Source organism: Adiantum capillus-veneris, chromosome 19 (genome assembly GCF_014529385.1).
Source record: "Adiantum capillus-veneris isolate H3 chromosome 19, ASM1452938v2, whole genome shotgun sequence".
In the NCBI taxonomy this organism is placed as follows: domain Eukaryota; kingdom Viridiplantae; phylum Streptophyta; class Polypodiopsida; order Polypodiales; family Pteridaceae; genus Adiantum; species Adiantum capillus-veneris.
The window spans coordinates 111,749,297-111,770,508 of record NC_140949.1 but is presented as its reverse complement, the minus strand read 5'-3'; the positions used below and the strand labels follow the sequence as shown (position 1 = coordinate 111,770,508).

At 45.8% G+C, this 21,212-nt stretch overlaps 1 protein-coding gene across 1 annotated transcript; it reads left to right on the top strand.

Moving 5' to 3' along the window:
- The first annotated feature begins 513 nt into the window (after positions 1–513).
- Positions 514–20,621, top strand: LOC147434667 (protein transport protein SEC16B homolog). Its single transcript, XM_086491116.1, has 13 exons — positions 514–3,012; positions 3,131–3,445; positions 3,524–3,652; positions 3,793–3,915; positions 4,008–4,181; positions 17,725–17,850; positions 17,931–18,065; positions 18,142–18,269; positions 18,394–18,502; positions 18,581–18,874; positions 18,948–19,094; positions 19,176–19,450; positions 19,548–20,621. Exons 1-13 carry the CDS (start codon positions 787–789, stop codon positions 20,197–20,199), a joined length of 4,833 nt encoding a protein of 1,610 aa, XP_086347242.1. The 5' UTR covers positions 514–786; the 3' UTR covers positions 20,200–20,621.
- Positions 20,622–21,212: the final 591 nt, after the last annotated feature.

Below are 21,212 nucleotides of genomic sequence, written 5' to 3'. Positions count from 1 at the left end.
CCTTTAAATAATGAGCTACAATTTACTTTTATACCTAGGGATTGGGAAAATTGAATGTTCCAAGGCTAAAGAGAAGACTCGTTAACAAGTTGGAAGTCTAAGGACTCCCCCAAAAAAAAAAAAATGTTTATAATTGGGAAATTACAACACAAGCAAATAAGGTAAAGTGTCAACCCCACCACAAATCAGTTAAAGTGTGAAGAAGGTGTTTGTTCTGCCAGTTTGTCGACTACAAAGAAGTGTGTTGCGTGAATGTTGTATGGCCTACTCTGTTGGCCAAGTGCATTATCCAATGCCCCTTTGAATGGATGGCGAGTCGCGACCTCTTGGTTGGACCACTCTTGCGCAATTCTCGAATCTCCTCTCTCTCTCTCTCTCTCTCTCTCTCGTCTAGTGCGTCTTGAGTTCGAAACTGGTCGGGTAAAGAATGAGTCTGGCAGAGCATGGACAAGTTTTGACAAATTGTTGGTCGGTAGGACAATTTGCCGAGTTAGTATTAGTATTAGTATTAGTAATAGATAAAAGCCAACGCCAGTTTGGCTATGGCGACGTCCTCTTTATTACCATACTTCCGTCCGCAGTCTGCATCGGCGTTGGCAACTCTTCTGTAACATTGATCATCAGCAACTGTCTACTTCTCTGCTGCGGAATATCGAATCCTTGAATTCGGGTGTCGAATTGTAGGGTTGCAGAAAGAACGAACTTCGTTGGATCGCAGGTGCAGAATTGATTCTCTCTGCCAATTTGATCCGCACGAAGTCTACCCATTCCCGTCAAATGTGAGGAATGGCTATGGTAGGGTCCCTTGCCTTGCACACAGACAACGATCAGGAAGACAGTGACTTCTTTGATCAGCTTGCGAATGAGTTTGGGGATGGAGATCTAGTGCGTTTGCAGAGCGGGCTCCAGCAAGAGGAGAAAGAGAGGATTGATGACTCTTTCTCCAAGCTGATTTTAGGTGAAGAGGATTGTACCCCTGCCCCTTTAACTGCTACATCTACCCATGCCCTAGTTTCTGCTTCAGTTGCCGAGGATATAGATGATAACAACTCAGATGGGCACGATTTCTGGCTGAAAGAGAACGATATTGAAGAGACTGCTGTGAAGAGTGAATCAAGCAATCTTGCAGAAGCCGTGTTAGGCACAACTTCTCATCCACTAGTTGAATCATCAGAGGTGGATGCACCTTTAGCAGCGGCTGATGGAATTCATAGCTCTATTTATCTACATGCAGAGCACAATGATAGAATTGAAACTGAGTCTTTGATCGTGGAGTCTCAAAGTCCCAGCTTAATTGAGAACCCTACTGTTGTGGGGGCCCCTGCAGAGACTGTAGAGCACAGGTTAGAGCCTTCCGGATGGAAGGATGTATGCCCATCTGAAAGTGGCACTGCGGAACTCAGTTTCGATTTTCCGTCTTGTATTCTTACTGCTGAGCTTGATTCTACTCCTGTTGGAAATAATGAAAGCAAAGAAGGTCCACCTTTAATACGGGGGATGAACGGTTCTGGTTCTTTTTGTGAGGAGGTCTCTTATGTTGCAAATGATCATCTGCAGTTTGAAGCTTCAACAGTTAACCCATTAGAGGCATCGCCTGTTTGTACATCCGTAGAGCCTGGTAATGAAGAGTCTTTGCCGAGTTCAGATGTTGTAGGTTCCACAGGGTCCCCCAGTGTCAAAGAATTGCAATGGAGCAGTTTTGGTAACTCGTATATACCAGATTCTTTTGGCTCTTATTCAGATTTCTTTTCAGGACTTGATGGTGACACCTTGGAAGATTCTAGTCAGGAGATAACGGATCAGATAGGTGGCTATCCAGTTGAGCCGTCGATCGATCTGAGTGCAGACAGTGAAAGGATTCATTTTCCAGCTAACGCAACTGCAGAGCATGTTGATGAAAAAGCATTTTGGAATCAGCCAGGAGTTTTTGATTATGGGATCAGTGAGCATGACAATTCTAGCTCTGCCAATGTGCCTTGTTTTAATGAGGTGCCTTACACACTTGAGTCAAAGCAGTCTGGCATCAGTGCCGCCATGGCTGAGGCTCAGCCACAGCAAGAGGCACACCAGAGTTGGGAGAATATGTATCCTGGTTGGCGTTTTGATTATGTAGCAAATGAGTGGAAACTTATAGAAGGTTGGAGCACAGTACAAGAGCAGCATCTGGTAAGGGAAGAAGAAGACGTCTCTTTCTCACAACCATCTCCGAGTACTGGGTTGGTTAGCATGCCATTAAGCTCATTTTGGCAGAATGCGGAACAGGAGCATCGGCAAACCTTGGCATCTGATGAGAGCTTTCCGCCTGCTACCAGTTATGATCAGCAATTTGCAGCAGGCAATCCCTCGCATGAACAGCAAGCAAACTGGGAACAGCAGTATCCTGGTTGGTATTATGACCCCCAAAGTCAGCAGTGGTATCAAATTGCAGACAGTCAATCTTGGGCGTCCAGTCAGCACCCTAAGGTTGATGCATCTCAAGGCGAGGGGTTGGTTCAAAACGCACAATCTTCAAGGGGAGGGTGGATAGATCAGCAGGTCCAGCCTCAGTACCAGAGCGAAGTCAATCAGAGTATTTATACATTAGAGACGAGCCATAGCTTGTATGGCAGTGGTGGAGGTGCTGATACGAGGACCTTAACTCGAGGCATGTCATTCAACTCTTGGGCTGAACCTCCAACGGGGGGTTCTCTATATGGCCAGCAGGGTATGGACAATACTCAGCAGCATATGGACATTACTCAGGAGGCTGGCAGTGTCAATTCATGGACAGGGTTTCAGGGTGCTGATAGGACTGTTCCGAATCATACTTATCAAGCAGTTCCTGATCCTATCAACCAATCTTACCAAGATTTTACTCAGGCAGATAAACCTTCTTTCTTTGGTAACTCACAGGTTTTGTTTCAGTCTTATCCTGATTCTACAGCTGGTGTAGGAGGGGAACGCTCATCTGCAGGACGTCCCTCACATGCACTTGTAGCCTTTGGATTTGGCGGAAAGCTTGTGACAATGAAGGTGGGGTTTGTACATTGCTGGACTTGAATGCGGTCGGAGTCTTTGCCTTTTTGATGCTTGTGACGTACCTTTCAAAGTAAGAGAGACACTTAAATTTTGCTTGCTGATGTGGATGCAGGCTCCACAGTTCAGAACTGCAGAGCCTCTCATCCTCCATGATCTCAACCGCTTAGTATCAAGCACAGAACATCCGAGTGATGTGTCTACATATTTTTCTTCCCTCAATCGTCACGGATTGAGTGGTCCATTACATGGGGCTACAAGTAAAGATGTGCTGAAGTGGGTTGATGAACGAATTGAGAATTGTGGAAAGGAAGATTGTCAAGGGATGAGCTCTGAAAGTGTTCATTTGCTGTGGGGGGTTTTAAAAATTGCTTGTCAGAATTATGGCAAGTTACGGTCTGTGGCTGGATCTGCGGGCATCAAGTCACAGGTTTGACCACTAAAACACTTGAAGCATTTAGAGTAATGTTTGAAGCTTGAAGTTTTTATATTTGTTTTCTAATTCCAGACGGAAGAGGGACCAGAGGTTGCATTAGGGCGGTTGTTGGCAGCTGCTAAGAGCCACAGCCATTGGAATCAGGGGCTGGCAACATCTACAGATCTGTTGCATTCAGTTCCTACAGGACACCAGCTACAGGTATATATAGTCAGTGTGTACCAATTTTTTAAGCAGTAAGACAAAATTGGGATACTTTTTAAGCAGCTGCAAGTCAGTATCCTGCTGATTGTTGCAAAGACTTGCATTGCAGCATATTGAAAGTGGTTTGTTTTTTGTAGGCAGCTGTAAATGAAGTAAGGAGTATGTTGATGGACGGGAAAATGAAAGAAGCCCTTCAATTTGCACAGCAGGGGCAGTTGTGGGGCCTTGCATTGGTCCTTGCATGGCAGCTTGGTGAGAAGGTTTGTGGCCCATTATAATTGTTGTTTGCTGGATGTTTCTAAAAGGGTTACTGCTGGGAGCTTTAATATAGTGACTTCTGCTTGTGAAATAGGTATATGCAGATACAGTATTACAAATGGCTCAACAGCAGTTTTCACCTGGTTCTCCGATGCGGACTTTGCTTCTGCTGTTTGCTGGTCAGGCATCAGAACTTTTCAAGGCCCAAAGCCTCCCTTTATCAGTGGGAACTTATGGACCCATATTTTCAGCTGCATCAAATGCTCAGGTGAAGGTCACCTTTTAAAGTTTTTTTTCATCTTTCTGGAAGTGTGTACTTGGGAAGGTTGTACTACAAGTTCTATATGTATTTTTAAATCGATTGGTCTACCACTTAGCCGACGGACGTGGTTCCTGTCACATGTTCCAGCTACTACGACATGCTTGTAAGTTGTATTAATTGTAAGCGCGATTCCTGCGGTGAGAGAGAGATGGTCAGTTTGAAGTTACCGACTTAGCTTTTGGATTGTAGTGATCGAATATAGATTATATGGGGACACTGTTTTAGGCTTGGGACACTCCAAGCGAGAAATCAATAGCAACACACGAACAGAAACTGCAAATATATACATATACATATATATGTATATATATATACACATATATATATATATATATATATATATATATATATATATATATATATATATATATATATATATATATATATATATATATATATATATATATATATATATATATACATATACATATACATATACATACACATATAGATAGATAGATATATACATATACATATACATATACATAGAGAGAGAGAGAGAGAGAGAGAGAGAGAGAGAGAGAGAGAGAGAGAGAGAGAGAGAGAGAGAGAGAGAGAGAGAGAGAGGTGAAATGAATTGAAATGTTATATTAACGTCTTCAAAAGGCCACAATGACCTATGAGACCAGAAAGTTACAAGGTGGTGGATCTGATACAAAGTCAGAGTAACAAAATAACCTAACAACAATACAAAACAAAGATATATATTATGGGATTCTAGATTGGTCGATGTGAGCTAAGCCGAAAACTAAGCAAAAAAGGGTGGCTAGTTGGGATAGCTGAATCACAAAAGATCTAGCATCGGTCGTTGGCGAACCTCGTCAATTTCCTCCATGGTTAGTAGTCTGACCGGGCGTCGTGCATGCCTGGCCAGCGTGCTCTGAATCTTTTGACGTAGCCTCCGTCGATGCTGTGTAGTCGTGCGCAGTCGTGGGCGCCTGGATTTCCCTAGTTCAATCGCTCGGTCAATCAGTGTGCCTCTGGTGTGAGACAGGGGGGAGCTCTGCTGTGGGAGTGGCTCTTGCGGATGTCCCGTGTCTGCTCTGAAGAAGTCTGTAATCCGTCTTTGAGACTGGTTAGCCTCGCCATTCATCAGGCTCTCTCTGTGTCTGCGCAGCTCGAGCAAGAACAAACCCAGGCATCTTTGATCTTCGTATCCCATTACTCTTGAGAGTGGTCCAAAACCCTCTCTGAACAAGCAATGGAAGCGGCCTCGTATCTCGTAGTAGACGGGGTAGCGGCATGTATAATGCAGCTCTGTCTCAGGTTCCATGTCACACAAGGGGCATGTCCTGGCCTCTGCTGGTACTCCGCTGTATCTCCCAGTTTCAATCCGCAGCTGGTGAGACGATGTGCGTAACTGGCCAATAGCACACCGTATCCCATGAGACAGGTGGGTATCCATGTATTTGGGTCTCATCACAAAACCATCTTCCGTAAGCTGGAGAAGGTGGTCCGTGTAGAAAGCCATCTTCGTGCCCAGTTCTTGTGCTGGTTGTATTCATGTCCTCCTGGTGTCTAGCTGGGTCAGGTCTTGGCGGATGAGCTTGGTGATCTCCGATTGTGTAAGAATGAGAGATGGTGCATCCAATGAGTACTGGAATGGTGGCAACCCGTCATTCTGAACCCATGCGCCTGAAACCATGATGTCATCTCCCTATACCAGCATGTTGTATCTCCTTGTATGGCTAACTGTCGAGAGGACTCAAGTGCTATGCGAGCATATCTGTCTCTGGGAAGTTCCCTTGTGTGGTTTATGAAGGAGACCGATCTGGTGAGCGCCTCTACCACTAGTGGGGGGGCCGCTAGCTCTGCTCGGATAATGGCCCGTGGTACTAATTCCTTGGCTCTAATGAGCCGCGAGATCATAGAGACGAGAGGTTTCTCCATGTTCCCCCATCCATCTGAGCGACCCGGCCTCCCGTGGTGATCCAGTGAAGGTCCCCATATAGCAATGCTGAAGCCACCAAGGTGTCAAAGAGCCAGAGCTTCGTCCGGGGCTCCTGAAACTGAACCTGCGAACACATCCTCTCCAATCTACCCAATGCTGCGTGGGCTCTAGTAAGTCTAGTCTTTGCTGCTCTTCTGAGTGAATGCAGGTCCGCTAAAAACCACTCCAAGGTAAGTGTAAGCGTCTGTGTACTCCACAGTCTCCTGGCCGCATGTGAATGTAGGTGCTGACCTCCTGATCCATTGTGGGGTGGTATTAAACACCATAACCTTGGTTTTACCTAGGTTGACAGACAAACCACTTTCGTGGGCAAACGTATGCAAAGCATCCAATTGACGTTGCATTCCTTCTGGGGATTCGGAGATCAACACTATATCATCAGCATATAACAAAAGTGGAATCCATGTCCCTGCCAACTCAGCACCTTTATCCCCATCGCTGTCAATGTAGTCAGAAACCTCATCCACATACATACCGAAAAGAGTAGGAGAGAGCGGGCAGCCCTGCTTCACCCCAATAGTGGAGTGAACCGGTGTAGACAGTCTCTCCGGGGTGCGTACATGCACTACTACTGATCTGTACAATGCCATGATCCCCCAAATGAGTTCTGTGGGTACTCCCATTTCCTGTAGTCTGCGCATCAGTCTAGCTCTGGGTACCGTGTCGAAAGCTTTGCGGAAGTCCACAAAGCTACAATAGATCCGTCTCCCATGAGATCTGCCTTCTTCGATGATGGCCCCGAGTGTTAGGATATGGTCAAGAGTAGAGAAGCCTCTCCTGAATCTTGCCTGCCGAGTTGCACGTATCCCTTCCCTCTCTGCCCATCTACTTAGCCTTTGCTCCAGAATGGATGCATACAACCGTGCCAGTGTGTGCCCAATCATAATAGTGCGATAATTCCTAGGCTCCATGGGGTCTTCTGACTTGAAGATAGGTACGATCGTAGATAGGCTCCAAGAGTCTGGTAGGCCCTCACACATGGCCCGATTAAACATAACTGCTAGAAGCTCTGCTAGTAGGTCTTTGGCATGCATGAAATGCTCAGCGACTAGGCCATCATGATCATATGCTCTCCCAGTCTTCATCCTGTCAATAGCTTTCTTCACCATCTCAGCGGTGAAAAAGACACATGCGTGTGGGCATGGATCGGGGGGGTTGGGGAGGGCCGGCTGTCCAGGTATTGTGTACAAAGATGATGCGTATTGCCCCCAGGTCTCTGTGGAGGAAATAGCAGGGGGGGGGGGGGGGGGGGGGGGACTGCTCATGAAAGAGCCGCCACGCCTCACGCGAGTCCTGACTCAAGAATAGCTGATATAGATCCTGCTCGAGTCGAGCCAAAAAAGCCCTCTTCTTCCGCCGCACCAGGCGTCGGAAGTCAATCTGTGACTGTCTGTGAGTGATGTCCCCCAACAGCACCTCCCTCTGAAGTTTGGCTCTAGTCTAGCGGCATTCCTCATCGTACCAGTTGTTCTGAGGCATGCTCCCTGATCAGCGGCTATGCTCAGGCTGGGTGTGTGGGTATGCTTCTGCTGCTGCCTCATGTAATGTCTGTGTCAGTATAGTAGTTAGCTCTTCCAGAGGTCGCCCCGGGTCAGTGCATAGGTGTCTGTAGATTCCGTCCATGTATACAGAATCCGTCTCCCGTGTGAATGTGTAGCGAGTAGGGGCTGCTACTTGTGGCCTGTGTGCTACACTGAACTGGTAGGAGATGGTCATTGACACCAGAGCATGATCCACTGCCACCCCGATCGTTCTGGGCTCAATTGTGAGATCCTGGATACTAGAGATGAGATTTGGCTTTGCCATGACATAGTCTACTGTGCTGGCTCCATGTCTGTGTGGGAAGCATGTAAAACCTCCCGAAGCAGGAAATCTTTGTAGGCCGTTCAAGATGGCCAATCCATGTGCAGTGCCCATGTCTATCAGGTGTCGCCCATACTCAGTACATTCCACATTGTGTGATAGTTTGGAAAGGCCCGTCTCTACAACATCTAGCTCTCTTAGCATCTCCTCTGAAGTATCATAAAACACTGCCTGGTGATGGGCAGTCCTGGCATTGAAGTCCCCTAGGATGATAATGTCACCGTCCCTAGAGAACTCCCATATGTCATCATTCAAAATAGAGAAAGGGGACTGTCCTCTGGGTGATGCATAAACTGATGTACTCGGGGGAAAGTAGCAAATAGCTAGATAGAGGTATATGCCTGTCTCTGCTTTCAGTCTCACCCACATGTACCTAGCCTGCTCATCCCTGCGGGCTATATGTATCAGTGGCTGCAGATCCTCTCTAAATAACACTGCCACTCCCCCCGAGCCCCGCCCTCTGTGCTCTGAGCGTGTCTCCTGTCTGTAGGCTGTCTCCCACCTGTATCCACTGATGTGAGGCATGGATTGCCCTGGGGCCTGGTGTGTCTCAGAGTAAAGGATGATGTCTCTTCCAGTAAAGCTATCCTCAAAGGCACCCACATCAAGACGCATAGATCCATTGCAGTTCCAGGCAGCTACTTTGAGTGTGGTCCCATAAGTCTCACACCGTCATGTGGAGCGTCGTTCTAGTATTACCACTTCTCCATCTCGGTAAAAAGCCATCTTGCCTTTTTCCCTTGCCGCTCTAATCTCCGGCATTACTTCCTGCATATGAGCGATCTGCGAGAGGGTGAGATCATCCCCGAGAAAGATGCCAGTCTCTTTAAGAGTTGGTCTTTTCTTCAAGAATGACTTCTCTGCTTCCATGGAGGGAAAACGGAGGATGAGTGCTCTTTCTTTTGAGGTTTCTCCATTGCTTCCATTTTTCTTTATGTTGCCCACTCTCCATGCCCTTGTGTGCGTCGGCTCATGAATCCCCATCAAGGCTGTGAGTTCTTTTACTTCTTCGTCCACATTGCCTTTGTCTTTAAGACTGCAAATTCTCACATGTAAAGCGCACACCCTTCTCCTCTGCTCCTCCTCTAGTGTCTGATTAATGATGTTGTTGGGTGTGGGCGTGGGCGTGGGCGTTATCTCCTTGCCTTTTCCTTTCTTGGCCACCTTGATCCATTTCTCGGCTTCGTCCGCCTTCTGTTGAGTTTTGGTAAGAACATCCACCCAAGAGGTCGTCATTTCTTTATGCTGCTCTTCTCCTTCTTTGATGGCCCGTACTTGCTCCTTGATCGTGTTGATTTCTTCGATTACTGAGGGTTGCAGTTCGCCCTCTTCCAGTGTGTTTCTTGATCGTGCTTCGGTGAGCTCTTTCTTGAGTGACATGATCTCTTCCTCTTGGGTCGTCACTCGGTCTTCCAGCGTGCTTATCTTGCTCTCTTGGATCAGCACGCGTCCTTCGAGCATGTTTATTGTGCCCCAGAGGTTGCGGTTCATCTTGGTCATGATCTCCGTCATCTCCTCTTTGCATTTTTGAATGGCATCCTCTAGGGGGTCGGCTTTATCGTTCATCTTCCTCATGCTTGATCGCCGTCCGCAAGTGAGTTAGGTGTACGTGTGCACCCACCCTAGCAGCGGGCGCGGCGGCTGGGAGTCAGTGGATGTACGTGTGCACCCACACTGGCAGCGATTGCGACGAGTGGTGGAGCGCGAGGCGGTGTGGCCAGGTGCCCTCAATATGCTCAGCTGTGTGTGTTTGTGTGTCTCTCGAAAACAAAAGTGGAGGGGGAGGGGGGGGGGGGGTAAAGTATGGTAGAAATGAAATGAAATGTTATATTAAAGTCTTCAAAAGGCCATAATGACCTATGAGGCCCGAAAGTTACATAGTGGTGGGGGCGGTTTTTTTTTAAAAAAATAAAATAAAAAAATTAAAAAAATTTTTAAGACTTCCTACGTGTAGAAGAAGAGAGGGGGACATCCTACGTGTAAAAAAGGGGGGGGGGGGGAGGAGCCCTACGCGTAGAAGAAGGGGGGGGGGGGACGCTCTACGCGTAGAAGAAGGGGGGGGGGGGGGGGTGGGGGGCAGGGGACGCCATACGCGGGGGAGCGGGGGAGTGCGGGTGAGCAGAGGACGGGAGCAGGGGACAGCGCGGGTGAGCAGGGGGCGGTGGTGCAGGGGGCAGTGCGGGTGAGCAGAGGACGGGAGCAGGGGGCGAGGGTGTAGGGACAGCTCGCGAGCAGAGGGGGGGGGGGCGGGTGCTGGGGAGCAGTGGGCGGTGGTGCAGGGTCACACAGAGAGAGAGAGAGAGAGAGAGAGAGAGAGAGAGAGAGAGAGAGAGAGAGAGAGAGAGAAATGAAATGTTATATTAACGTCTTCAAAAGGCCAAAATGACCTATGAGACCAATCAGTTACAAAATAGTGAATCTAATACCATGTCTGCGTACAAAAGAACTAGAAAAGAACTAGAAGTGGAACAAAATACTACTACTACTACTACAATCTAAAACTACGTGGGTGTAGCAGCTGATACAATAGGTACCCGGTAAACTGGATGTAACAGTGTGTGAAACAAAGATGGAAGAAATGGTTAGGATCCATCCTCATCTGCACTCTGGATGTCGAGAGAGTATGGCTCGAATCTTCTGTTGTAGTCTCCGTCGATGCTGTGTAGCTCCTCTCCTCAGTCGCGGTCGTCTGTATCTCTGTAGCTCCAATGCTCGGTCGATGAGAGTGCCAGTAGTGGTCGAATGAGTGTGGGACGAGCTCTGCAGTGGTGGCTGCTCCTCTGGCTGTCCCATATCTAGTGAAAAGAAATCTGTAATGTGTCTCTGGGACTGCCTCTCTCTAGCTCTCCCCAGTAAAGTGTCTCTATACCTGTGTAACTCAAGTAGATATAGTCCAAGACATCTCTGATCCTCATAACTCATGACCCTAGATAGAGGACCAAAACCCTCTCTGAATAAGCAGTGGAAACGCCCCCGTATCTCATAGAACACTGTGCAATGACATATGTAGTGCAACTCTGTCTCTGGCTCTCTCTGGCATAATCGGCATATCCTGCTGTCTGCTGGTATCCCTCTGAATCTACCAGTCTCAATCTCAAGCTGATGTGAGGATGTGCGTATCTGACCAATGTCACAACGCAAACCATGAGACATATGTGTGTCCATGTAGCTGGGTCGAATCACAAACCCATCTCCTGTGAGGTGGAGAAGATGCTCTCTATAGAAAGCCATCTTCGTGCTCAACTCCTGAGGCGGCTCTATCCATGTCCTCCTGGTGTCGAGCTGGATCAGGTCCTGACGAATGAGTCTAGTGATCTCCACCCGTGTAAGAGACAGCGAGGGTGCCCGAAGAGAATACTGGAAAGGGGGCAACCTGTCCATGGTGAAGCCATGTGTCTGAAACCATGAAGTCATCTGTGCATACCAGCATGAAGTGTCCCCCTGTAGAGCTAACTGTCTGGAAGACTCAAGGGCCAGTCTAGCATATCTGTCTCTAGTAGTATCCCATAGGCTGTGCACAAAGGACACTGATCTGGTAAGCGCCTCAATCTCCATGGGGGGGGCAGCTAGCTCTGCTCGAATGATCGCGTGAGGTACGGAGGCCTTCACAAAGTGTACAACTTCCTGAGGTTCCATCTCTCTTCAAGAGTTTGCGTCCAGATGCTCTCTAGAGTCTGGCCCTCAGGACACTTAAAAACAATACAAGGGATGCCCAAAAGGAGAGCCCCCAAAAGCTCTCATCCAATAGCACTTGGCACCAAAAGCACCTACTCTCAAAAGCTTCACACTAATCTGCCTTGCAGCCACAGCAAAACGTGGAAATCCATACAGCCTGCCAGGTCAGCATGTCAACGCAAAATCCGGAATTTTCCGTAGAGGTGCCACGTCAGCAGGCGATGCACAATTTCAGATTTTTAGGGTTAGGGCCCCTCGGCTGGTGCTCTTTAAGCTTGCAGGGTTAGGTTTTTTAAAGCCCTAACCCCTTTGGGCCCATCTTCTGCAGTTCTTCTAAGAAACTCTAGCCCCTTGTCCTTTTGGCCAGTCCCTTAAGTTGGGCATGCCACGTCACAAACTTGTGACATATCCCTCTCTTGAAAGAATTGTAATCGCCATCGATTACGCTTGCAAAGTAGACAAAGGCCAAAACTTTCTTCAATAGACATTGGCTCTATGTACTAATGCACTAGGCTGCACACATCTGGTACTTGCACAAAGACATCAGCCATTGATCAATCACATTTCTATCAAGGGTCTCGGTATAGTATAGGGCGGTACAATTTCAATTACCTGTTAATTATACACAAAGGACTGATAAGAAAGAGGACACAAATGCGTCTAGCAACTAGATTGTCACTGTGCACACGAAGACTGACATTGTGTAGGTCCCAAAGACTGGCACCCCTTGTGGTATTGCTTTATTCAATTGGCAACAAAGGATTTAGGCGCTTAGACAAAACTCCCACCAAACTGTCCAAACCTGTCAAGGGGCTGAAATTGCAGGTTTGTGACCCAATTTCGCCAACATAATGGCACCAAAAGCTATGCATGTCAAAAGTACAAGTCTAGGATGGATTTCCCTTGCATTTTAAAAGCTTTTCAGTGAGCTGCTAGTCAATTTCAGCATGCTGTAATTTCCTGTTTTGGTCACTGATACATGCCCAAACTCTTGTATACCACCCCAAGGCTTCTTTGAGGCTTCCCGAGTGTTATCTTGTAGTTTTGGTGCGAAACCCTAAACCTGCAAATACACGCAGCAAGCCTGTTTTGGATCGTTGTGAGCGGTGCAAACACGTCGATGAGTGTCTCACAAGCTCCCGCACGCAATGGGACATTTCCCATTTGATTTGGACGAGTTTTCATGCGAGAAAACTCTCCTGTTTTGCAATCTGTCGCGATGGAACTGTGCGTACCTGTGGGGGGTTAGCAATTAGCCAATCCGGTTCCTGTTTAGAAGGCTTGGCAAACGCGCTTAAAACCGACAAGACTGTACATAGTCATCTAAGAAGCCGAGCTAGTGGGGCATTACCATATGTGTAAGGGGGAGAGAGATGCACGAGAGCCATTCACCGGACAAAATCAACCCTCTCTCTCTTTTGGGCACCCACTGAGTTGGCCCTCTGCTTGGAGATGCTGACTAAGTAGGAAAGTGAACCTCCTTTAGCCATGCATCCACGTTGCCCTATCTGGTCCAGTTCCCTAATCCCTCCCAACTTATAAAGTTGTCAGTGACTTGCCGTGTGGCTCAAATTCCATTTTAGCGTGCACACACTTGGATTCTCATCAGAATTCAGTGCTAACTGGCCCAACCAAACACCGATTGACTGACCTAGATTTTTGATGTGAGAAACCAGTTTCGTTGCAGCTGTTCCACACTGGCCATGCAATGTCCACTTGCACCTATTCACTAGTACCAAGGGAAAACAAGCAAAACTAAAATAAATAAAAATATGTAATTTTTATTTAAAGAAGACAACAGGAAAAATACACCTCTTGGTGATAATGATTGTATTTTGCGGAATGAATTTATGAAAATATCTACATTTTTGTTGGCACGTGGTGCCCTCCCGTTACATAATGCTTAGTATGCTAGAGTTTGATAGGCAGAAAGCACCGGGATTGTTACAGCCATTACTGATTCCTTCAAAGGCAAGGGAAAGCATAGCGATCTACTTTATTTTTGATCTTCCAACAGGAAATGATGGGATTTGAACTAAGGTTCAACAAGGAAGCCCATTTTATTGTTGTTAGGAAGAGATAAAGTCACAACACATCGTCAAGACATTTACGCATAATATTTTCAAGTACCATGAGATACCTCAGTCAATTGTCATTGATAGGGATCCACGTATGACGAGCCTTTTTTGGAAGGCATTGTTTGAGAACATGGGCACTACACTAAAATTCTCATCTTCGCTTCATCTACGGACAGATGAATCGTCAGAGGAGGCAAATTTTACTGTCTTGGATTTTTTGCTCAAATGCTATGTGTCATAGCACAAGGCAATGTGGGAACACTATCTACTATTGGTTGAATATGCTTACAATAACACTGTGCATATGTCGACATGCAAGGCGCCATTTGAGATAGTGGAAGGAGGAAAGAAAGTCCCACCCATTTTGCAGACTATGGACAACATATTTGAGGCAGACTAGTATGTGGCATGTGCAAGCTATGGTTGAAGCATACAAGAAGATGACTCAAGCTAAGTAAACTACTGATCGTCATGGTCGTGAACTTGTATTTTTCCTTGACGATTGGGTACCTCTACGCTTTGAAAAGGCTAGGTTACGAAAAATGAAAGGCAAGGAACATTTGTTTTCTAAGTTGGGTATGTGATATTATGGTCCTTTTCAGATTTCAAAAAAGATCAGCAATGTGGATTATAGAGATCAACAATGTGGATTATAGATTGAAGCTACTAGAAGGCTCGAAAATACCTAATGCTTTTCATGTGAGCCTTCTAAGGCCCTTTGTTGGTGATGTGCGAGAGAATATGGTTGAGAGGAACAGCCCAAAGTCGAAGAATTAGATGAAATTTTTGTTCTTGAATAGACAATGGCACATAAAGAAAGGAAAGTCAGAGGGAGAGTTGCAAGATGTTACTTGGTGAAGTGCAAGAACTACTTATGAATGGATACAAAATGGACGGAAGAGGCTCAGTTACCGCAAGTGTACCTTGAAGCTTTCCAATTTGAACCCATAGTGACTTGCTTGATGTAGCTCAATGGAGCAATGTGAGAGCATGGTTCATGATGCTCAAAGGAGTAGATAAGCAATTGTTATCTAAAATTCCATACAGAATTTGAGTGCAGAAGTTTGTTCTTGAGAGTACACTAGAAGACTTCTATGTTTGATAGACATGTTGTTGCTAAATTGGCTTTATCTTACAGAAAAATAATTCTAAATGAATTATTGGATTTATAAGTGAGAGGGTTTTCTCGCTTGGAACACCAAGGAAAAAATAATTCTAAATGAATTATTGGAATTTTAAGTGAGAGGGTTTTTCTCACTGGAGACATCCGAGTACAGAGTATTCCTAGTGCGTCATTTAAAGTAATGACGGGAACACTGAGAACGGGAATATCTGTAAGGCCACCAGGAACGGGTACTTCTGATGCGTCACATCGGATGGGTGACAGGGAGCATCGGAAAGAAGTATCCGACCATCCGGGAACGGACATCTCTGATGCGTCAAAGGATGGGTGACATAGAGCATCGTGAAGGAGATTGTACCGTAAGTTCGGTAGGAAAGGACTAGGTGATGGGTATTCTTGATGCATCACAAGGTAGGTGACAGGTGCATCGGAAAGGGAATATCCATAGTCGGGAGGAAATTCCGAACTGTGTTAGAATTGTGCACAAGGAAAAGCAAGCACTTGAATGAAGATGGGTTCAGAGGAAACTTTGAGGAAAAACAGATGCTTTCTGAGAAAGCGGGATTGCTTTTCGGGAAAGCAGATGCTTTCCCGCGAGGAAGTCTATGTCTACATTGCAACTGTGCATGTGATTGCATCCAAGAACGCCTGGGAAGTGCTGTGAAAGCATTGTTTTTAACTTATAAGGTTTTATTGAGTTTTTGGGCAGGTTCAGATTATTTTTAAAATACGCCGGCCGTCCACTTAATAAGTGGGCAGCCATCTGATAAATAAGGCAACAAATCATCCAGCGTTTTCTCTCTCTCTTTTTTTGGCAGAACAGAAAAGAAAAAGGAAAAAAATTTTTTTTTGAAAAAAAAAAAAAAAACGGCGCGATCTCTACGCGAGCAGCTATTCGTGCCCGTGGCTAGGAGCTATAAAAGCATCACATGCCCTCACTCAGAGAGGAGGACGAATCTTTGCAAGGAGGAGATGCTACTGCAGATTTCAGCCATAAAGAAGACGTTGCCAGTGATGCCCATGGCTGCCCCAAGTGTACCAGATGTTGCCAAGACCCAGTGCGCGAGTTCCCTCGCGAAGAAGTGCCTACGAAGCGTGTTTCCATCGCGACAAGTTGCTGTTTTTCTCTGTTTTCAGCCCATAAACGTCGTAGACGGGGCTGATTTACGAGAAGGAACCCGAGAACACACCTCTTTTGTGTGTAGGATTGGAAGAGAGGATTTTTCTATGTAAAGATCTCTGCCGGGGAATTGATTTTCGAGAACGGAGTTGCGCTTCGAGCGTCGAGACTTTGAAGGTAACGTTTTTCATGTTATGATCTTTGAGTATTTGATTGCAGGTGTACTTCCTCTTCGTGAGGGAGTAGGAGCAGAGGAAGGCATGAGCCTCTGCAGGAGAAAAGCGCTTTGAGGAACTAGAGCCAGATTAGCCCAAGGGTTTCGTACCCGAGTTTGGGAAGAAGATCCACGGATCGGAGAGAGGTAGTCTCTCAAGTTGCGATCCGGAAGTTGGGATTCCCAAGTAAGGACTTCGTGTCCGGGAAAGCAGAGCTCTTCTGCGGGAAGAGGACTCTGGAAAGAGAGTTGCAGGGATGCCATGCCCTGAGTCTGGAAGGTGAGATCCAGAGGCGAGAACCTTGATTCTCGAGGAATTGGAATAAGGAACGAAAGTTCCTTGGAATAGGGTTTTGCCCTAGGAATCGGAAGCTGAGGCTTCCGGGAACCATCAAGTCTTATTCTAGAACGAACGTGGTAATACGTTCGGTTCAAGTGCTTGTATAGACTTCTCCTCAGTAATAAAGATATTATTACGGGGGGGGACCAGCCCATCTTCTGGTCCCCAATACTGTGTCGATCTTCTCACTCTCTATCTCTCTCTCTATTTATTTCTCTCTATATCCTCTGGCTTCAGTAATAAGTGATAAATCCTATTTATCCGAATGTATTTTATATTGTTATGCGCTCCCGTTTGTGACACATGTGGTAGCTAGGTTGGTGGGATTTTTAATCATCCAATACTACATTTCCGGAAGCACGTATATGTTAGATTCCCATCATAGAGTATATGTGATATCAAGTGATGTCAGCATGTATTATTGGCATGCAACCGAAGTCCCTTGCAGTATGTCAAGGGGGGGCATGTCACTAGGAGGTGTGTTTTTCTTGTTGCCTTCTTTAAATTACATATTTTTTATTTATTTTATTTTTGCTTGTTGCCCCCCGGAACCCTTGAAAAGGTGCAAATGGACATTGCATGGCCAGTGTGAAATGACTACAGCTAAATGGGTTATGTGTTGAGTTTGCAAAGAAAAGCATTCGATCGTGTGTGCTGGTAGTAAGTGACCATCAGCTCCTTGCATGTAAGTAGTGGTATTTTTGCGACAAGTGTATTCTCTCTTTGCATATCTCATGTTTTGAGCTGTAAGAATAGATTGCCCCTTTATGGTTTAGTCACTACTATGCATGGTTACATTGTCTTGTGGATGACTACCACTAATCTATTAGGTGCACTTTGCTATAGCTGACTCTGGGCATTTCTGACATCTAGCTATACACAATGGAAGGGGTGTTGTGTCCATGCACGTGTGCACGAGCATTTATGAGTTTGATTTTGAGACCTTAGGTTAAACTAGCGTGCTGGTGGAAGCTTCTTTCTTGAAGGGTCAACATTTGTTGCAATTTCATTCTATTGGAGTGCTATACGATAACATAGCTGGATCAGCATGCTTAAGATTTGTATAGTTTGATTAGTAACTCATGTCACAACTTACATTGTTCCTTGTTGAATGTGTCATGGCAGGACAGTGCTGGCGGTATGCTCAGGGACTGGCTTGGAAACTTATCAATTATAGCAGCAAATCCAACTAAAGGTGATGAACAAGTTATCACACACTTGGGAGATTCTTTATGGAAAGACCAAGGCGAGGTTTGATGACCAATGTCCTCCTGTATGTTTTTGTCTTTGCCCATATCTTTTGTTGGAGGCTTAAATGTTGCTTACTGCAGGTTGCAGGGGCACATACGTGTTATCTTGTTGCTGATACCACTTTTGAGTCATTCTCAAAAGAGGCTAGGCTATGTCTTGTGGGTGCAGATCATTTCAAATTTCAGAGAACTTTTGCTACACCTCAAGCGATACAGGTACAGATTAGGATAAGTCTAGTATGGCCGTTTCCTGTTGGCATAGTCTGACGATTGTCTTTTATTCTATTAATAGCGGACAGAGCTGTATGAGTATGCAAAGACGCTTGGCAACCCGCAATACGTGTTGTTTCCTTTTCAGCCTTTCAAGTTACTGTATGCTCATATGTTGGCAGAGGCTGGAAGAATTACGGAGGCTAGCAGGTAGTTATCATAAGAGTGTGTGCATGCCTACTAGTATGGTGTTTCTTGGCCCCCTCAGACATCTGTCTGATGGAGCTCTTAGCCAATAAAGTGGGTCATTTACATTTGCCTCTCTTTGAAACAGGTATTGCCAGATGGTTATAAAAAATCTAAAGAGTGGTCGTGGTTCTGAGATTGAATTTTGCAAACAATCTGCAATTGGATTGGAGGAGCGATTACGGCTACATTCTCAGGTTTGTGTGGAGTCTTTTTGGTGATATTTCAGGGGAGGAAGTTGACTGTCATTGTAACATTACCTTTGTTGTGAGTAGGGTGGATACAGCCTGAACTTTTCTACAGGAAAGCTTGTGGGCAAAGTTATGGGGACCATTGATAGTACAATACATAAAATAATTGGTGGCCCCCCTTCTTTGCCTCAGCAGCCCAGTCCTGCCTTTGGGAATTCTCAGGACTGGTATGCCAATGACAAAAATGCGGGCTCGTCTACAAAGGCTGCTCCCATGATACCTTCAGCTTCAAATAACAATTTATTCAGTGGAAATAGTCAAGTGGATGTGCCAACTCGAAGTGTGTCAGAGCCAAACCTGATCAGGAGTTCTTCGCAGGTATGGTTAGTTTAACTGAGTTTCATGCCTGTTTGTTTTCAAAGCAGCAATGCTTATTTCTTGCATGAAGCAGGATCCAAATGCGACGAGTTCGGAGACATCATCAGCGACGCCTAGCCAACTGAAATCTGCAGGCTCCAATGGTGGTGGTGGTTATCTTGGTCGGTTTGGAAGTCAAATTTTTGCAAAGGCAATGGGGCTTGTGAGGCATAATAAGGAGGTAAAGATCCCAATGGGTATGCTTGATTTTGTTGTCCGCTTTTATGTTGTCTAGTCATGTGAAACAATGGTCTCATTGCAGGCCAAGCTAGGTGATGAAAACAAGTTCTACTACGACGAGAAGCTGAAAAGGTGGGTTGAAGCTGGTGCTGAACAGAGCACTCAGGAAGCTGTTCTTGCACCACCTCCTATTATGGCTAGTTTCAATTCGAGTTCTGGGTCACCATCAGATGCCAAATCTGGCGGAGATTCCCAAGGTCGGAGTGCTAGTGTGAGCTCATCTGCAGACTTACCTCCCATTCCTCCAAGCGTCAATCAATTTTCTGCTCGAGGGCGCCTCCATGGTGTCAGATCAAGGTGAAAAACAAACTACTGTTTGAGCATCATAGAGTGCTGTTGTTAATTGATAAAGAACGACCTTTTGAGATCCTTGATTTTGTCTGTTCATATGCAGATATGTGGACACGTTTAATAAAGGTAATGTCCAAGTGGCAGCTAAATCTTCACAATCACCACTTGTACCTGGTGCTGCTGGTGGATGGGGAGTAGCTTCAAGTCCGTCTCAATTTTTTGCGCCGGTTTCAGTTACGGCAGTGACAAACGGCAGCGCTGACATGCTTGCTAACGGTCACAAAAACGACGGCAGCCCAGAGTTTCTGAAGCCAGCATCTGATCATACAAAGGGTGGCTATGCACAAGTAGAAAATGAACCCTTACTGCCAAAGAACCTCAACACTAGTTTCATGGATGTACCTGTAATCCAGAAACATTCTAGTACAGGCAACATGGCCCTGCTTACAGATAACGAGCTTACTCCAGTCAAGAGTGACACGCCTTATCTGGCAAACATGGCAAGAGCTGTCTCATGGAGTGGAGATTCACCCACACCATTCCATCAGTGCAATTTGTCGAATGGTAGCATAGGAGATGCTCAGACCAAAACGTCCATGAATTCTTCTTTACTACCCTCTCCCCCTATTCTTGAACCTCCTCCATCTTTTGCAGGGTATGAAAGTGGCCAAATGCAGGCAGTAGCTGCAGAAAGCATGCTCTCCGGGAGCTTACAAGGGGCTGCATTTGGCGAAATGCAAGAGGTGGAACTGTAGCAAGACTTGATGAGGGGTTTATGTGTGAATGGAAGAATTTTTGCGTAGGAAAGGCCCGTCGAGGTCGGGGGCTGTTCTCCTTATGCATCTGCTTTGCCTGCCTTGGTTCAAAGTTGGAAGCCCTAGGCAGCAGGTTCTTACCCGGTAAGGTGGGCAAAGTCCTCCTTATCTGTGAGGCATGTGACAAGCGGTCTTGTATGTAAGAATCTCAAATGCTGGGTGGGCCACGATTTTGAAAATTGGGTGAAATAAAAGGTTCCCCCACACTTGCTAAGGTATTCTTTTGGGGATATATCAAATTTCCCTCGTGATGATAATCTGGCTATGTAATATGTTGAGTACATTTGGGGCTTCCTCGCCTTGTTACAATATAGACTACAAAGTGCTCTGTACCAATGAATGTTAGTCTTCAGTTCCAACCACTGTGATTGGTTTTACAGCTTGGAGTTCACAAATGTGCAATAGTGGTTCCTTGTCATCACAAGCTACTGGGACACTTGGCAAGATAGTACTGTAAGATTGTGGTAGTTGTGCCTAGCCAACAGGATCGTAACCTCCGGTTAAGGTCGATGTGCGGGTATGTATGTAAGCACCCAGGTTTGATACTCAGTGGCATTTTTCGATAGCTTTGTTTGTTTGTTTTTTTTTGGTTGTCACTATAGATTCTGGTTCTTTTAAAAAGGTTGCATCGTATGTGCCTAGAAGTAACTCCCTTGAACTTTGCGAATGTACAACCTCTGTTTCTTTCTTTGCTGCTTGTCATCACGCGCCTAATGAAGTGTTTTGGGTTTGCGTGGTTTTACTGGAGGACTTAAATACGGATTCTGATTAGCTTGGCAAGGGTATGCTCGTAAGATTGTTACTAGCATAAGACCTCCTGCTAGTGATATGAGGCTCATATAGCCATCCAAAAAGTGGAGTTAGCATCAGAGCCTAAAACTGACACCTGTTTTCTTGTCAAGGGCTATTTTGCCTGTCAAAACAGCTGCTTCAAAAATTTGACATGCTATAAT